Source organism: Malurus melanocephalus, unplaced genomic scaffold (assembly GCF_030028575.1).
Source record: "Malurus melanocephalus ecotype Western Australia unplaced genomic scaffold, MMel_1.1 scaffold_80, whole genome shotgun sequence".
In the NCBI taxonomy this organism is placed as follows: Eukaryota; Metazoa; Chordata; class Aves; order Passeriformes; family Maluridae; genus Malurus; species Malurus melanocephalus.
Window position 1 is genome coordinate 520,456 of NW_026623312.1, and position 16,435 is coordinate 536,890.

Sequence of the window (16,435 nt, forward strand, 5' to 3'; positions counted from 1 at the left end):
TTGTTGTTGTTGTTGTTGTTCTATTTCTATTGGCACTTCAGCCTAACAGCTTGGAAGTGTAACTACACCCAACAAACATTCGACAATGTTAGGTATTTAACAAGTATCTAACACGAATTGCTGTGTGTGTAGGTGCTCTCGCAGGGCTCTGGTGTTGGGGCCTATAAATGTTCTCATCCTTGTTCTCTGACTTTGGCTTGAAAAATGCCTTTTCATTATCCATGAAATTCTGTGCATCTTTGGCTTGCAAACAAAATGTTAGAAATCTCTCTGCTCCTCCCCCTGCCTCTTGCATTCTTCAGGAAAATTTTGGCAGCCTTTGAAATAATAAATGGCTGCATGGTGAATTTAAAGCGTGGGTTTGTGCCATGGCCACARTTCTAAACACTTGCTCGAGAAATGAAAAAGCAGATGAGATCCTTATCTCTTCTCCACCACATCGAGGTGTTTAATCTGACCTGTGCTGGGCTCAAGACCTGTGGCACTCACAGAAAAGGATATTTTCTTCTGACAGCTGATACTTATTTTCACTAGCATGAGCCGCAGCATTCTCTCTTCCAGGGATGAGASTGTAGTTCCTCCTGTCAGTATGAGAGAAGGAGAAGAAAAGGTTAAGTGATATGAATAACCAGTTGTTCTGTGATAACATTCCAAGTTCAGTAACTAATTTCCATAATTATCTGTCTCACAGTACTGGCTGGATCCTGCCAAGACCCTCGCGGAACATAAAGAATTGATAAACAGTATGTATCTAATTTGAACATAAAGGACAAAAATGAAGTAACAGTGTTCCATGCAGAATATTTCTATTCTAGTCACAACAGATTGACAGTTCTTAGCAAGTTTGTCATTGCAGTTCCTAATGGTGGCAAAATTTCACATGCAGATTGCATATGGTATCATTTAAGATGTGATTATTGTCCAAAGACTTCTGTGTGATTAAATTTTGTTTTAGGCTAATAAGTGGTGCTAATCTTAATTTGTATAATTAATTTTATAGTAGCTGTGATGCCTCCATCATGCTTAGCATAACATAACTAACTTAGATTSCCTTTTACATCTCAAAGTAAAAATAGTTCCTCCTACTGATAATAGATATTTTCTGTTGCTGGCAATAGAAAAGACAAAAGTCTTCAGATGTGGCAGATGCTAGATCTGTTGTATTTAGTACTAKTAAAGAATGTGATTTGGAGATATTTTTTAAAAAATATGCAGAAGTGGACCATGCATGAAATAATAGAGCTGTAAGAATTTTGGTACTGAGTAATTGGAATAACAGGAGAGTAATTTTTTTAAAAGGTATATTTGAAGATCTTTTTCAAATATTTCTAAAATTAATTGGCACATTATTAAAGATGGTCTGTRAGGTATTTGGAAGCATGGAAGGGATTGCTGTTCAATATTATTATTATGACATGGAATCACATTTCATGCACAGTTAAATTTTTCAAAAAGCTTCAGTGAAAAATAATTTAAACATCAAAATCAAGCAGCAGAAAATTTATCTTGGAGAAATAGTAATTTAGCAATAAAAGTAAAGTGAAATATTCAAAATAAGCAAAAATTACAAGTAGACAAGATGTAAATAACGAAAAGATTAAATAAATGTTAATAAAAATAAATTTTCCCCCCTCATGTGTAATGAGTGGAGATSTATGGATTTGCTGTGTAAATGTCACATTTTTTCTGAAAATTGCAAGTATCTTAATAAAATATTAAGATAGGCTCCTTTGTTGCTATTTTGTAGACAACTAATAACAATTCATTCTAATTTAGCAGTTCATGACAACTCACTTGACACAAAATATTTTTTCCCGTAGCTGGACCACCTTACACTCTGTATTTTGGCATTAAATTTTATGCAGAGGATCCGTGTAAACTTAAGGAAGAAATAACAAGGTACAGTACTTAATAAAAATGTGGTTTGTTGATCTCAGGCTAGCAATATATTTCAGCCAGGTGCATACTGTTGTGGTGTGTCTGGTCTGGKTTTTTTTTTCTTTCAGCTTGAACATCTACATGTTTTTGCTTGAACATTGGTGTGTAGGAAGAAAATGGTGATTAATTTCACAGTGCTTGGTAGTGACAACTGTAAGAAAACTCAGGAAGAAAATATATTCTCTGGTGCATCAGAAATCAAAGGGTGCATTTGTTGGGGGTGGTGGTTTTTTCCCCTTATTTTCAGTAATGCATTGCCACAGCTGCATTTATATTGTGCTATAACCAACTTCAAAATTTACTTGGATATTAAATATAAATATAGGGAATTTTCTTTGTTGCCATAGCTTAAATTCCAGAACTGTTTTTCAAGGGGATTTCCTTCAGTCTTACTAAAAATATGTGAAGGAAATTGAAGAGTTGCATTCTTCTGATTCTTTCACCCAAGCTTGTCCTCTGCAAGGTATGAGTATGCACACAATAACACACRCACATGCTTGCACACAGACACACTCACATGGTTATCTGAACTCTCTCACAGTTTTGGGGTTTTCTGTTTGTTTTATTTATTAAATGTCTCAGACAATTAGTTATAGGTTCAAAAGGAAATGTGAGAATTTGGGGAGGTAGGCGGTCAAAGTTAGTGTGCTGGCTTGCCTTAACAAATGCCAAAATATTTCTTTTGATGTCCTAAGAATGTGACACATGAGGACTCATTAGAATGCATGCGAGGTTTTTAATTTTCCTTAATCAAAGGTTGTAGCATRTACAGAATATTTTTCCTTTACTGGAGTGAGAAAATTCTTTTGTTTCCATACTGGCACAACAGGAAGGAAGGTCTCCAGCATAGCAAGATGCAGACTGGCCTGGTAAAAATAATAAATGCTCTGATTTTGCAGGTAAAAAGGCATAAGCTGACKGCAATGGGATGCCCTGTACTGTGGAATTCTGGTGCAGTTTTCTCGTACTTTCCCAGAGCAGCTTTAATCCTGCTCACAGGGAAAGGCAGGTGTCCCTGGGAAAGGGAACTTTGGCCRCTGAACCTGTTGTGGTCGCCAACAGGTAGAGTCAGTGGGCTAAATTCTCACCGATTCTCCCTTTGCCCTGTGAGAAGGCCAGTCAGTGATCTGCACTGCTGATCAGGTGTGTGAATCCATGCGGGAAGTGTTGCAGTGTCATTAGGAAGCCTCTGTCCATGACTTCACAATATTTGATTGTGCCAATTTGGCATTTTTACATGGTACAGAGGGAGGGCCAGGGAAAGCAATATGATGATACTGCCAGTCTTCTACAAGACACATTGAATAGTCACATACCCGTAACATTTATGAACACTCATTCCCATAGGCTCTTAAATCTTGGAGGGCAGGCTTTGGGGTTTTTTTTTTGTTTTGTTTTGTTTTATTGTTTTTGTTGTTGTTGTTTGGAAAATAATAATAACAACAACAATAATAATATCATGCTCTTAAAATAATTTGGTTTGGAAGTGACCTTTAAAGGTCCTTCCACTTAGGAGGCCTTAAAGGCCCTATTTTCATTTATAATAATAATTTTCTGTCTAAATGTGAAATTCCAGTGATGTGTTAACTGGTTTCTGCTAACTGGCGTGTTTCTTTGGAGCATGTATTTGTTACTTYAATGGGCATGAAAGCGAGCTCTGCTGTTATTAGATTCTGATGATCTGTGCCATTACATGATTAYGCTTTTCAAGTAATGAAAACCTGTCAAATTTGTAATTGCTTTGCAGCAGGATGTGTCTGGCTCGTAGGCAAGAGCCAGCACTGCAGTGTTTGCTGGGTGTGTTTGCTAGAGAGAAACTCGCAATTAGGACTCTAGTATTTGCATGACAAACATGACAGCACAAGATGAGAGTGCTTTAGCTATAGGTATGGACAAAAGGCCTGGTTTTGTGAGGAGCTCAGCAGCTTCGGTGGAAATTGAGATTGTTCATCTTATGGGGRCACTCAAACAATTAACAGTGCAGCATGCAGGTGTATTTTGAAGTTTCCCCYGCTGCTTCATTTTGAGACAGAAATACAGGTACCTGCTCCAAGGACAACATATTTGTAATATCATCTGGTACAAATCTCTCCTTTTTAGAGGTGGAGAAATTCTAGCAGAAGTGTGGGTGTGCATACGCAATGTGTTTCATGTTGGAAAGAAGATGTTGCGTACTCCACAGAAGATGTAAAAYCACCTTGGTCATTATCATAATTCATACAGGGAAAGTTTGCATAAGTGGGATTGCAAGCATAAATTTGAAGCAGGGCTGAGGTATTGCTCAGAGTGAAGAAACACTGAGTGTCTGTGCTTTGTGTTGCCCAATGACATTCCAGAACATTCTTGTGCAATGCCGTGTTCCTTTAAGGTAGAGAACATTAACCATTTTTTTAGAGGRTGGACGTTCCTACCATAATATCTGCCACAGCACGAATTCTGGGGGAATCATTAATCAGAAAGACATGGTTATCTTTATTCAGAGGCTCATCTGATAATGTCTAGGAAATTTGGCTGGACCTTAATTTTTTGAGTCAGCCACCATGTAACCTGCARTCTGTAAACTTCCCTGAAATCAGCATAGATACACTTTGTACTTAGAGATCATTCCAAGGTGCTTTCATAAATAACTTGTACTAACACAGAGTAAATTATTTGCAGAGTAGCTGGATGACTTTATGTGTATTKTAATTGAATTTATGAACTATGGAAAAGCTACATGCTTGTATGGAAGGCCTTTTTTTTCTTCTGTAAGAAGTTACCTTCTCTGTATTTGTAACTTTTGTAGGAAATCAGYGCAAGAAATTCACTTAGGATGATGTGAAACACACCACAGATCTGTTGTAATAAAGCCAGAAAAAATAGTGAAAAATCCAAACAGTGTTTAAAAGATTTTTTGTAAGTCATTATGGGAAGTTGCAAAGCTGCAGGTCCTTTATACAATGTCTTATCTTGTCTTTTCCATCTGCTTTGGGCATATTGATTCACTYTAAGTGGTCTCAGCTTTATCAAGTGCAGACTTTGAAAATTACGTTTTCAGCCTTGCTATGTCCAGGCAGGAGAGTACCCTTTGCTGTGGCAGATACAGTTGCTGATGGGACACACATCCATCTTTTTCATGGGCTCCATCAAACCCATCTGCTGCATTATAGTTGATACTCTGATGTGTGGAGAGGGAATATTTGAGTAAGGAAGCATCCAACACCCAGTYCTCCTTTATGTTGATCCATTGATGAGTTGAAGCTTTTGCCCTTTGGTAGGTTTCTTGTTCAATTTTTCTGATTCCTATGCCTCTTCCCCACTTCCTGTGTGTTCTGTGAAAACCAGAAGAAGGAAATGACACTTCAAGGCAATAATTAATTGCATCTGCACAATATAAGCAGATTGGAAAACTAGGGAGTGGTCCCTTAGCCAGGTTGTTTCATTGGATTAATCTTTGTTGTTACTTCGGGGTCAATAGGAGAAGTCATTTAGGGAGAAATAGAGGCTTTTTCTGTCACACAGTTATGGTACATGGTATGTCTGCTGTAAACTGGATTGTTTTGAAATATCAGTTGGAATTGAAATAACAACTTTGTTTTTCCTCTGTGTTTTAGGTATCAGTTTTTCTTGCAGGTAAAGCAAGATGTCCTACAGGGCCGTTTGCCTTGTCCAACCAACACTGCAGCACAGCTGGGAGCATACATAATTCAGTGTAAGTTCTCCTGGCCTTCTGAGAGCTTATTTCTTTCAATCCTTCATTGTGACTTAAGATGTCATTAACACTTTATGCATTCATTTCAAAATGAACATTTCAGAACAAGTAGTGCAGCTGAATTAATTTCAGAGCTGTAAATAAATGATCATTCTGAATAGATGATGCAATAGCAATACGGATGTTAATGTAAGCAAAAAACTTAGAAGTCTTTCTGAATGCTCTGCTAAACACTTTTTGCCTTGCTGAGGGATATTTTATCATGTACTCAAGATTTCATGACTTTGGATAAAAGGTAGAGTTTGACAAAACCTTCATCAGGAGATTGACAGATTTCAAAGGCAGACTTCCATCACAAAATCTGCCAATAAAAGATTATTTCAAAAATTATCTTATGTCAATATGAGTGCACACTTGCTTGAAGGARGGATGTGATTTGACCTGAAGTGAAGAATTTTCATTTTATTCAGAATTTATCTATATCCAGCCATCAGTAGAGACCTTTCCAGAAGTCCTGGATATATAACAGAACGAGCAATCAATTAGAAAGATCTGTCTGCCTATTGCAGCTGTTTTTCTTTTTCCATTACAGCTCCAGATCTATATTCAAACACAATTGGTAACCAAAAATTGTGTGAAGAGCCATGCTGGGACCTCTGTAATTTATTCTGTGTCAAATTTAGATTTGTCTAAAGTGATATGTATCAAGAAAGATTATTTGTATTATTGGTGCTACAAGTGTGACTCAACAATATGTAATACTACATTAAAAAATATTCCTCCTTTCATGTCCATTTTAGAATGACAAGGCAGAATAACMTCAGTGTGAAGCTGGAATGGGCATTGTATAGGATTTCATGGTGCTTTGTATGTGTATCTGAAAAGCTAAAATTTCGTCAGTATTTATTTTTGTGCAACTATTTTTGACTTAATTTTGCCATTTAAAAAATATGACTGAAATATTCTGAAAAATTGTTTGCAATGCACCTTTCACTTACCTGTCACACATGCCTTCCCTGAAAACAGTACTGCAAACGTGATGCAGGAAAATATGCAATGATGGTAACATCTTTATTTTATTACAAGAAATTAATGAAAAGGGTAAATTTGCATCCTTTAGTCATTTTGTAAGGTGATTAGAGCTGTTGTTTTGGTGTAGTGACCTGTTCCTGTAATTCTAATCTCAAATATTCTGGTGGAAAACAATGAGAAAGYTTATGGGAGAGAACTTAAGTCATGGCCAAGGTTGCGAAGATGGGTTAAAGTTATCCCAGGCACCAGAAAGGGAAAATTCCCACTAGCTCTACAAAAAGCTTTATCCTTTTATTTAGGGCTTGCAGTTCTTCAAAGTATGCAAAGACACCTAAGAAATGTCTGTGCTAGACAATGAACACATAATTTGCATGGAGGTCTTCCAGAGAAACCTCTCAACTGAGAGAAGGCCTGCCTACTGAGCAGATCACTGTCTTTTTTTCTAGCAATGGCATTTCAACATTTTGGAAAGAAACATCAATAATTAAATGAGTTTTCTCCTTTTTGGCTCTTGAAGACTCCTTTTGGCTAAGTTTTTGGCTTAGTGGGTATTGGATAGAAACTTYCTGTGAAGTCTTTCTCAGAGAAATCCCCTCTATAGATATTTCTCAGTTATTTAAAAAATTGAAATACTAACTTTTACAGACTTTCTCAGATGGATGCAGGTTTTGTTAACTCAGTGGATGTGAGTTCTGGCCAAGGTGCATATTAATTTTATAATTATATTGCAACATATAAACAGAGATGATTAATATGTAAAAATCAAGGATTTTTAAAGAAAATTGTATTGGCTATCCATTATGTTGTTTTATTTAAGTAAACCATTTTAAAAGTGATTTTTATTTTAAATTTGAGTTTAATATCCAGGAAATACATTGATATTTTATTGAAAAAGGAAATCTTGTGATTCTTTACAAGAAATGCRTACCATTAGAGGACCTTCCCTCTAGGAGTCTCAGGATGTTTATCGCCATTTGCATTCCCAGCAATTTATATTAAAATTCCAGCAATAATATGGATCTGCCAGTAATACTGCAGCTTATCATAAGAGTATAGATATTACAAAACTAGACTTCTACACTTGTTTTGTAGATGCTGCCAAATAATCACTGTCATTGAATTTAAACTCTGCTAGCTTGGTCAAAATTTTGTCTGGCCTATAGGAGTAGTGAGTATCCTGTCAAGGCTCCTAGCTCTTTATAGCTCTAACTTTCTATATATATGTTAATATGTGTGAATTCATTTTTTTTTCTTGGTTTTATGATGTGGATACTTCTGTATTCTCTTCCTTTTTTCCTCTCTTTKGTATCTGGCTGCGAATTAGACTGGCTGTCAGCTGGAAAGGGGTGGCTAGGCATCAGTGTGTAGATTATATAACACATTTTTTTGGTTGAGAAGAAGCATGACCTTTTTTTTCCTCCTTGTGCCCCCTAGCTGAGCTGGGGGACTATGACCCGTACAAGCACACCGCGGGTTACGTCTCCGAGTACCGCTTTGTTCCYGACCAGAAGGAAGAGCTGGAGGACGCCATAGAGCGGATACACAAGACTCTGATGTAAGAATTCAGAACAGTGGGGAGCTGAGCAGGTAACACAGACTCAGGTGCTTGGCAGGTGGGGAAAAGCAGCTGGTGGTGCACAGTGGAGGTTTCTAGACTTGAGGGAAGGGCACAGGGAACCCATGCATACCTCTCAGAAGCAGAAAAGATTTCACATAACTGAAGCTGTTTTTTAAGAACTGAGTAGGACAATAMCTGGAAATGTGAGGCCTGTCAGACCTAGGTATGGGTGTTTCAGAATTGGCAGTTTTAATGAAGCATGTGCCAGAAATTCAACTGTACTGAGAGCCAAAATAAACATTTACTTGCTTGTCTCTGAGTTCATGTTCCTGGTAAGTGTAAAGAAGCTTGTTCTAACAAATCCAAGTTAGGTGCAATTGTGATATAATCGTTTATGAAGATGAGAGCAGTAAGGAACCTTTCAGGAGTGTGTTCCCTCTACCCTTTGTCAAAATAATGCAAAGAGAATCAGTTGCCCATCTCGTAGTAGATCTAAATTTCTTGATTCTCTTGCTGTAATGAAGCCACAGTCTGGATAAAGGTTAAGTAATTTTTGGCTGTAGCATTGTGTGTTAATGTTATACGTGTCTTGTTTAATGAGAGTGGGTGTTAACTCAGGGTCACAGCTGCTCTCTTTGAAAAGTTCTCCAGTAATTGGAGTCTGCCAGTTGCCACACTGACCTGAGCTTTCTCTTCCAGGGAGGAGGGTTTGTTGTCAATAATTATTTCTGTGTGTTTGCATGACAGCCTTGTATGAATTGATACATTTCAGCAAACTTACTACAGGTAGTTCTATGAAGCAAAAAAGCATTGYTTTTTCCATTTCAGAGAGTGGAAACTGAGTCACAGATGGTTTGCAAGATCACAGAAACAGTTTGTGAGAAACTTGAGATGTATTGCTGTGAGCTAAGCAGCCTTCATTCCTCTCTCTCAGGTTTCTGTAGTCATTAGTGTAGTAAATCAGATTAGTTCCTAAAAGGTTTGCAGCCTTGACAATGAAATTCAGAAGCCMGTGGTTGTGAAGGGAAGTGACCACTGTCATAACTCTGTCTCTGCTCTTTTTATATGCTTGATCTGGAGCTCTGGGGCTGTTTTGCTGCCTGGCTGCAGTTGGGTGTCTCAGGAATTTGCATCATCAGAGCAGAGTAAAGCCAAGGGGTACCCATTGCTACTATAGTGCAGCTGCACTACAGCACTGTCAGCTCTGACTCCTGCACAGGTGGCTGCAGTCTCCTTAGTTAAGAGATGTGAAGCTCTAATRGCTGAGGGCATCCTAAATGGTCCCACTGATCAGAGACATTTTAGGGACAGGTTTATGATATGGTTGGGAAGAAATGTTTTATCTTTCTGGATCCCACAATGGAAACACAGGGATTTTAAAATTTTTTTCTTGTTTTTTTGAGGACAGCTGTGGTTCTTTGTATACCTTCCTTCTCCTAATTGTGAGTTATGCCCAGAAAAAACWATTTTTGGTTGCATGCTTTCTCTCAGTCTTTTACACACCACAGTAGCTATTCAGGGATTAATTAAGGATGCAGTTTTTTGAGAGAGTTTCTAAATCAAGAAAGGTAAGGGAAGGAAGGTGAGCGAAGATGGGAGGCGGTTCTGGCTGCATGGAGTCTCTGCAGGCTTTGACTGTTATCCTCTCTATAAACCAGTACGACAGTCCCAAGGTCAGAGCGCATTATGAGGTGACCTTATGTTTCTGTTCTATGTGTCTGGAGGATCAAGCAGTGACTTTGGGGCTCCCACATCTGGAAGCAAAGACAGTGTGGTGCTGGAGGAGAGGTAGAATCCCTCAGTGCAGAGAGGGGTTGCTGCTGTCCGTGCCCATTTCAGGCTGTGAGAGATCTGCCATCGACCGGTGCTGGGCGAGTCAGCTGCTGCTGTGCTTGGAATCAACATTTCATACTGCCAGTGGGGCATAAATGCAAAAAATGCCCTGATACTTGGCTTTAAAAGTAGTTTTCGATGTTGTCTAGGGCCTCAAGTGGCACTCAGGTGCCCTTTGTCCATCCAAGGGAGTGTGTGTGTCATCTGTGTGGCTGTCACTTTGCCAGCTCTGTCACTCCCAGTGGCAAAGATTGCTTGTGTTTTGGGATGTGTGATGCTGAGGAGAGTTTGTGTTTTCACACACGATAAAAATGAAACACCCTTTGTACTAATGGGAGTTCTTTCAGTCCCTGGCAGTCCTTCATCCCTTCATGKTCTGGCTTCTCCATCTGCTTTTTGGGAGGACTCCAGATTCCATCTGCTTCCTTCAGGAGCTCCAGCTCATGTCTTTACTTCCTTCAATATTTTTGCAAATTCAATTTCTAATACATGGTGTATTACTGTGGAAGTATTTATAAAACCACTCTCAGACACTTAAAAATATTTGAGCCTTTTGGTCCTTTCAGAGACAGGTGAGAATAGTGGAATACGTGCATCAGCATTTTTCTAAGAGTGTCAGTAAGGAAAGACTTAGCAGCAGTGTTTAAATTGGTATTGTATTTTAGCACTAATTTAGTAATGGTAATCCACTTTGCTCAAGATTGRTATTTAGCCTGCTTGAGAACTCATTGAGACAATATTGCCCCTGTGAACGTTTTACTTTACGTTTCTGGGAGCCACTTCCAAGATTTTAAATTAAAAATCAAGCTGTGGAGTAAACTTCTACAGCAAACGTATACAAAACGCATGACAGATGTGACATTGGTGATGTKCTGAATATCCAGAGTTCTGTGTCCTGAATACAGATAATGAGTGACACATCTACGGGGACTTGAAGAAAGGGATTTCTCTTCCAAACTCCAGGTCTGCTGCTTTTCCAGGAGAGAAGAGCACCTAAAAGAGTGGCATTGCTGTCACATGGATAAGAGGAGCTGCAGCAGTCTGTCTCCCAGATACAAAGGGGGCATTTTAAATACCTTTGAACACCTTTAAACAMCTATTGCATTCATATCGGCACTGCTGTTCCACATCTTTGACTTTGGAAGAGCTTTTTTCTTCATCAGTCATAACACAGAGTTGGGAAAACCTGGCTGAAAGACTCTAGAAAAGAGACAGTGGGGAGACAGGAAGCAARAATGTGCATGTTGCAGGACCTTTACACATCTTGAGTCAAAATGTTAAATGTAGAATGCTCTACTTCACACTTTGAAAGGTAGCAAATCCAGTGAAGTATTTCCCCAAGAAAACCAACAGGATGAAGCAGGATATGCATCTTTTTGAACTGATATTTTTGCAAGATGTGCTGTACTTCCCTAATAATAGTTCAGTTACTTTCAGAGTAAAAATGAAAACACAGCTTCAGCTACTACAAAAGAGAACTTTGCTCTTGTATCAATGTCAGATATTAAGGGAAGARCAAATTAAAATCTGAAGACAAAGTTTTGAATTTATTTAGTTGTTTTATTCTTTTTGAAAATAAATCCATTGTCAGTGATGTCGAATATGTTCATGGGGCCAGGATTTTTCTTTCACCAGTTTTCCTCAGTTGTTTCCTGCCACTGGTACTTTGTAATTGATGGATTGATATCTGCAGGTAGGAAGGCAGGCTGGATCTTTGAAATGGCTAATCTTATGAGACAGAATCCAGACATTGTTTTCAGTGTCGCACATTTGGGTGGTACCAGCTGTTGTGATTTACTATAAGCAAGATTTTTTTTGAGAAAGGAATAGTTTATCTGAAGTTATGAACCTTGCTTTCAGAAATAATTTTTAGCTCCACMTGTGCTAGGGGGAAATAACACCCCAGCCACTCATACTGCTCCTGCTTTATAATTAATAATGTAATTATTGGAAAAAAGGGGGTTTTTTTGCATATTGAAGCCTAAAAATGAAATGTCTGAAGCATTTTTGTTACAGTAAGGAAGAGGTTAGCCAGTGCATCAGACAAACAGCTAATTTATTACAGCATATATGTCTGTGGTAGGAGACTGCTCAAGATCTACTCTCATTTGGAATAAGAAAAAATTCAGTGTTGAAAAGACAATGATAGTCTAAAAAACTGGTAAGAAGGGCTGCTGCATGTCTGTCCAGAAAAGTGTATTTATTAATATGATCTATTTTTATAGTCATTTGGAATTGCAAGGTTCTTACAAATAATTGTGTTTAYAGGGGTCAAGTTCCTGCTGAGGCAGAAGTGAACTACCTAGGGGTGGCCAAGTCTCTGGAAATGTATGGAGTGGATCTCCATCCTGTTTATGTAAGTGATAACTGTGAAAAATAATTGCTGCCCTGATGTGTGAAACAATATTTGTATGGTTTTGTTGCCACAGAATAACTTGAAAGGAAGCATTACTTAAGAAATGCAAAGGGACGTACATTTCCGGATGGAGAGGATTCAGTCATTCATACATACTAAAGCCTAATGGTGTTCGGATTAAATGCTGTGATTGTATTACACCTATAAAAACCAATCAGTTATACTCTGGGAAAAAAAAAAAACCTGATTCAGATAAGTAAGAAATTTGTGCAGGTGTCAGGAGACATGAATGAGGGTTACAGCCTATATCTTTGACCGAAGAATTTGYGCATTACTTTTACTTAAATGTAAGCAAATATGTCCTGAAACCCTTTCAATACCATTGCAAAAATTAGGSTGTAGTAGCAGTAACAGGTCCAGCTTTTAAAAATATTTGTTGTAAAGGTTTTACTAAAGATCCAGAGTACATTTCCGTATTCTCCCATGTTGTGTCATGCAGCATTGCAATTCTGTATTGCCTCAGAAAAACTCTCCACTTTTTTTGTCTGTCAATATGTATGTTGGGATTGGATCCAAGTCGTCACCTGGAGGCTATGTGCTCCTGGTGGAAACATCATTCTGTCTTGTCTGGATTATTCTGCTTGTGGCAGGGYTTTTTTTGAATAAAAGAAAATCAAGAGTTCAAATGGGGACTTGTAGTGTAGATAGTTCACTGRGTTAGATGCCTATACTTCTTAAAATTACTTAAAAGAAAATAAAGAAATCAAGGTACTACCTGAAGATTAAGTATGTATTTCCTGCTGAAAATGTGTAGCCTGCAATATAAAGTCTGTTTTAATGCATCCTGTGGCTTAATTGTATTCATATCCCAGGCTTTATTCACCTCCCACCCATAGAAAGCTGGGGAGTTACTGGAACAAGCTTCAGCATGATCCAACAAAATCATGTTAAATAAGCACAGCCTGGARTTTTTTTTAACTTTTTTTTTTTCTCATAGCTTGCTTTTGTTGTGCAATGAAACCCCAGCCTGGGTAACCTGTGAACATCATTGTTCTTGCTTGCATTAGATCAGCAGCAGAAACCCACGTTTGAGATTGAAGCCACATGCGTTATAAGATGTAGTTCTTTCCCTCCTTTGGTAATGTGAAAAGTTGCGTTTAGCAGTTGATCCACTGAGGAGCACAGGCAGAGCCAGGTGTGCTGGACCTTTGTCAGCCCTGTAATCCCTTTCAGAACACTTTCTTGGTGCCCCTCTCACAGCTGATGATTTTGCTGTTCATGCCCTGCTGATTTAGAGCTTGCAGGGTTTTTCCTCATTGCCCCAAGCAGKCAGGTGAATGAGCCTTTAGAGCTCATTTTGAGCTGCAAAAGGAACTTTATCCCAACCTTTTGTGTTAGGGTTTACACTCCTTCTGATGARGGTTTTGGTTACTGACTGTGAGTTGAGGCAGTGGGGCTGTTCTGCTGCTCRGCACCAGGGTTTTCTCCCTGTTCTCTCCCAGTGCAGTTTGGGATTGGTATTCTGACTTCAGGAATGGTTTCCTTTTCTCAGCATGTGGCTKTTCCCACCTGCCATTACCCTTTCTGAAAGACAACAACAAAAAAAGCTTGACTCTCCCAAAGGAGAGAGTTAGAGGCAGCAGCAGCTGACACAATTTTAGGAGGGGAAGGCAGCTGCCTGGTTGTGTTATAGGCATTTATCAAACAACAAAAATTAATTCAGCAAGAAAATGAACAAAAAGGTATTTCTGTTTTTCACCATGGTGTGTGGAAACTCCCTTATTTTTCCTCATTGCCATTCTTTCTAGCTTCTTTTCCCCCAAAACTACAAATTTTCATATAGGAGCCTTCATCAGTAGATGAAGTACTATTTTCCCATTTTTAGAGAGAGGGAAACATTCAGGTGACATTCAGGTCACCAGGATGAATTCCTCACTGAACCTMACTGTTATTGTGATTCTACTTGTAACTACATGAATAATGTGGATTTCTATTTYCCAGGGTGAAAACAAATCTGAATACTTTTTAGGATTAACACCCATAGGAGTTGTTGTCTACAAGAATAAAAAACAAGTAGGAAAGTATTTCTGGTATGTATTATTTAAATGTGCAGTCTGCACTAAAACAAAACAATGTTATATGGAAGTGTATGATGYGTGAAATGTATGGATCTATTAAAAAGATTTAATTATAGCAACAGAAATAAAGTATACATGGAATTCCTAATATTCCTCTGGATTATGCAGATTTCTAATTCTTTGATAATCCAAATATTGAAAACAGTAGATCACCTTTACCATACTCACACTGAAATGCTGATATATTTACCTTGTAAATAAATCTATCTGTGAATTTTTTTCTTGTCTGTGTGTAAATRTATGCAACTTTATATTTTATTATGCATGAAATTAAAGGCTAATGAAGTTCTGTCTGACTTTTTTTTCCAATATTACAGGCCTAGAATTACAAAAGTTCACTTCAAGGAAACACAGTTTGAACTTCGAGTCCTGGGAAAAGATGTAAGTTTTTATTTAGGCCTGAAAGGATGGAAAAAGTAATCTCAGGTGTGATAAAATTGGAAATTTTGTGCGCTTGCACAGTCTAATTTGTTTTATTTAACTTTACAGTAAGAAACACAGTGCGGTTGGAGGGAACCTTACAAAGCTGTCAGAGACAAAKAGGCAGCCACATTTCATAGCTTGAAACCATTTGTCAGATTTTAACATCACTGTGCTCTTAGACCATTTGAGATAAAGCATCATTGGTTCCAGTGGGGCAAGGACCACAGGCTGATGGCAAGAGAGGAGGTTTTAAGATAGAGCAAGTGAAAGAAAAAATCAAAAATTTCCCCACAAAGCATGTGGAGTAGGGGGAGGAGGAGGCTATTGAGAATGTGGGGGGAAAAAAATGTAATAAAAAAAATAGTTGCAGTCAGTCTGTGGTTTTTGCTGTCTGATTTAGTTATAAGTTTAGTTTGCTGAATTATTTTTTGAAAATACTTCACAAGTCTTTTTGGAATATGAAAGTTTRTGGTTTCATAAGAACTGAAAGTTTATACTTTTAAGTATCATTAACTGGCTCTCAGTAAGGCCGTTTTCCGTTTATCTATATGTCTTTGTTCATCTATGTAATGGTTGCTCATCTCATCCATGATTTTTCCATGAGGACATCTGTCTTGTCTCCTATCATGGACAGCATTTCTTGTGCCTTTGTACATGAAYTGGCAAATCTTTCTTTTGTGGAAAGATTTGGAGTGGTTGTTTATACTTGGTGTGGTAACCTATGGGAATTTTATTTTTGAAGGTGTGTTTGTTGAAATAGGAGAGTTTGAAGGCTGGGGGGAAGGTGGGGAGAACTTTTCACCATGTTTCATGTGAAGGGTGAGTGATAGTTCAAGTATAAACAAGTCCAGGTTTGACTTGGAGTGAATTGCTKGGAAGTGAAGCTGCAGCTTCTGTTTGATGCCACATTTCTTCAGCTTTTGTTTTAACCATGTGGGATTGTAAAGGCTGAATAGAAAATCTGGAAAGTTTTGGAAAAGATGAAGCTGTGAATGTGACGGCTGGTGAACTCTCACTAATGTGATCATAAGGCAAGCATTTTGACAGAACYTGGTAKTTTCAAGCCTCGACAGGAATTTCTAGGAAATTGTTGAAGAGAACAGTAAGTGCAGGGGTGTGTACCATCGTTAAATTGGCCTTTGCAACTAAAACTGATCTGAAGTATTTCTGCAGCACTTCATATCCTTACAAGATCAGGAGGGGCCAAATTKGCACAGAAAAATCTCTTTCCTTTTTTTAACAGTCTGGTGGTACTTTGAAAAAAAAAAAAAAAATGGAATAAGCAGGCACTAACCTCAACCCCTGGATTAAAGTAATCATAGAAATTTATGCTGTTTTTTTATGCTGYTTTACAGCCAGAGGAGGAAAAGCTCATCAGTGTATTTGTATGAATGTATGTCCCGATACTCTCGAAAAAAAAAGATTCACAAATTAATTTTATTCCTCTGTTTGTTTGGTTCTTTTTT

The 16,435-nt window shown here is 38.1% G+C and overlaps 1 protein-coding gene across 3 annotated transcripts in view; it reads left to right on the forward strand.

Annotated features, from left to right (window-relative positions):
- EPB41L4A (erythrocyte membrane protein band 4.1 like 4A) overlaps positions 1 to 16,435 on the forward strand; it is a 116,302-nt gene that overhangs the window by 53,567 nt on the left and 46,300 nt on the right. For all 3 annotated transcript variants that reach the window (XM_057367508.1, XM_057367507.1, XM_057367506.1), the window contains exons 3-9: positions 692 to 743; positions 1,821 to 1,899; positions 5,532 to 5,629; positions 8,096 to 8,216; positions 12,321 to 12,408; positions 14,410 to 14,498; positions 14,864 to 14,927. In XM_057367508.1, the coding sequence (XP_057223491.1) occupies positions 692 to 743; positions 1,821 to 1,899; positions 5,532 to 5,629; positions 8,096 to 8,216; positions 12,321 to 12,408; positions 14,410 to 14,498; positions 14,864 to 14,927 (591 nt within the window). The remainder of the gene's footprint in view (positions 1 to 691; positions 744 to 1,820; positions 1,900 to 5,531; positions 5,630 to 8,095; positions 8,217 to 12,320; positions 12,409 to 14,409; positions 14,499 to 14,863; positions 14,928 to 16,435) is intronic.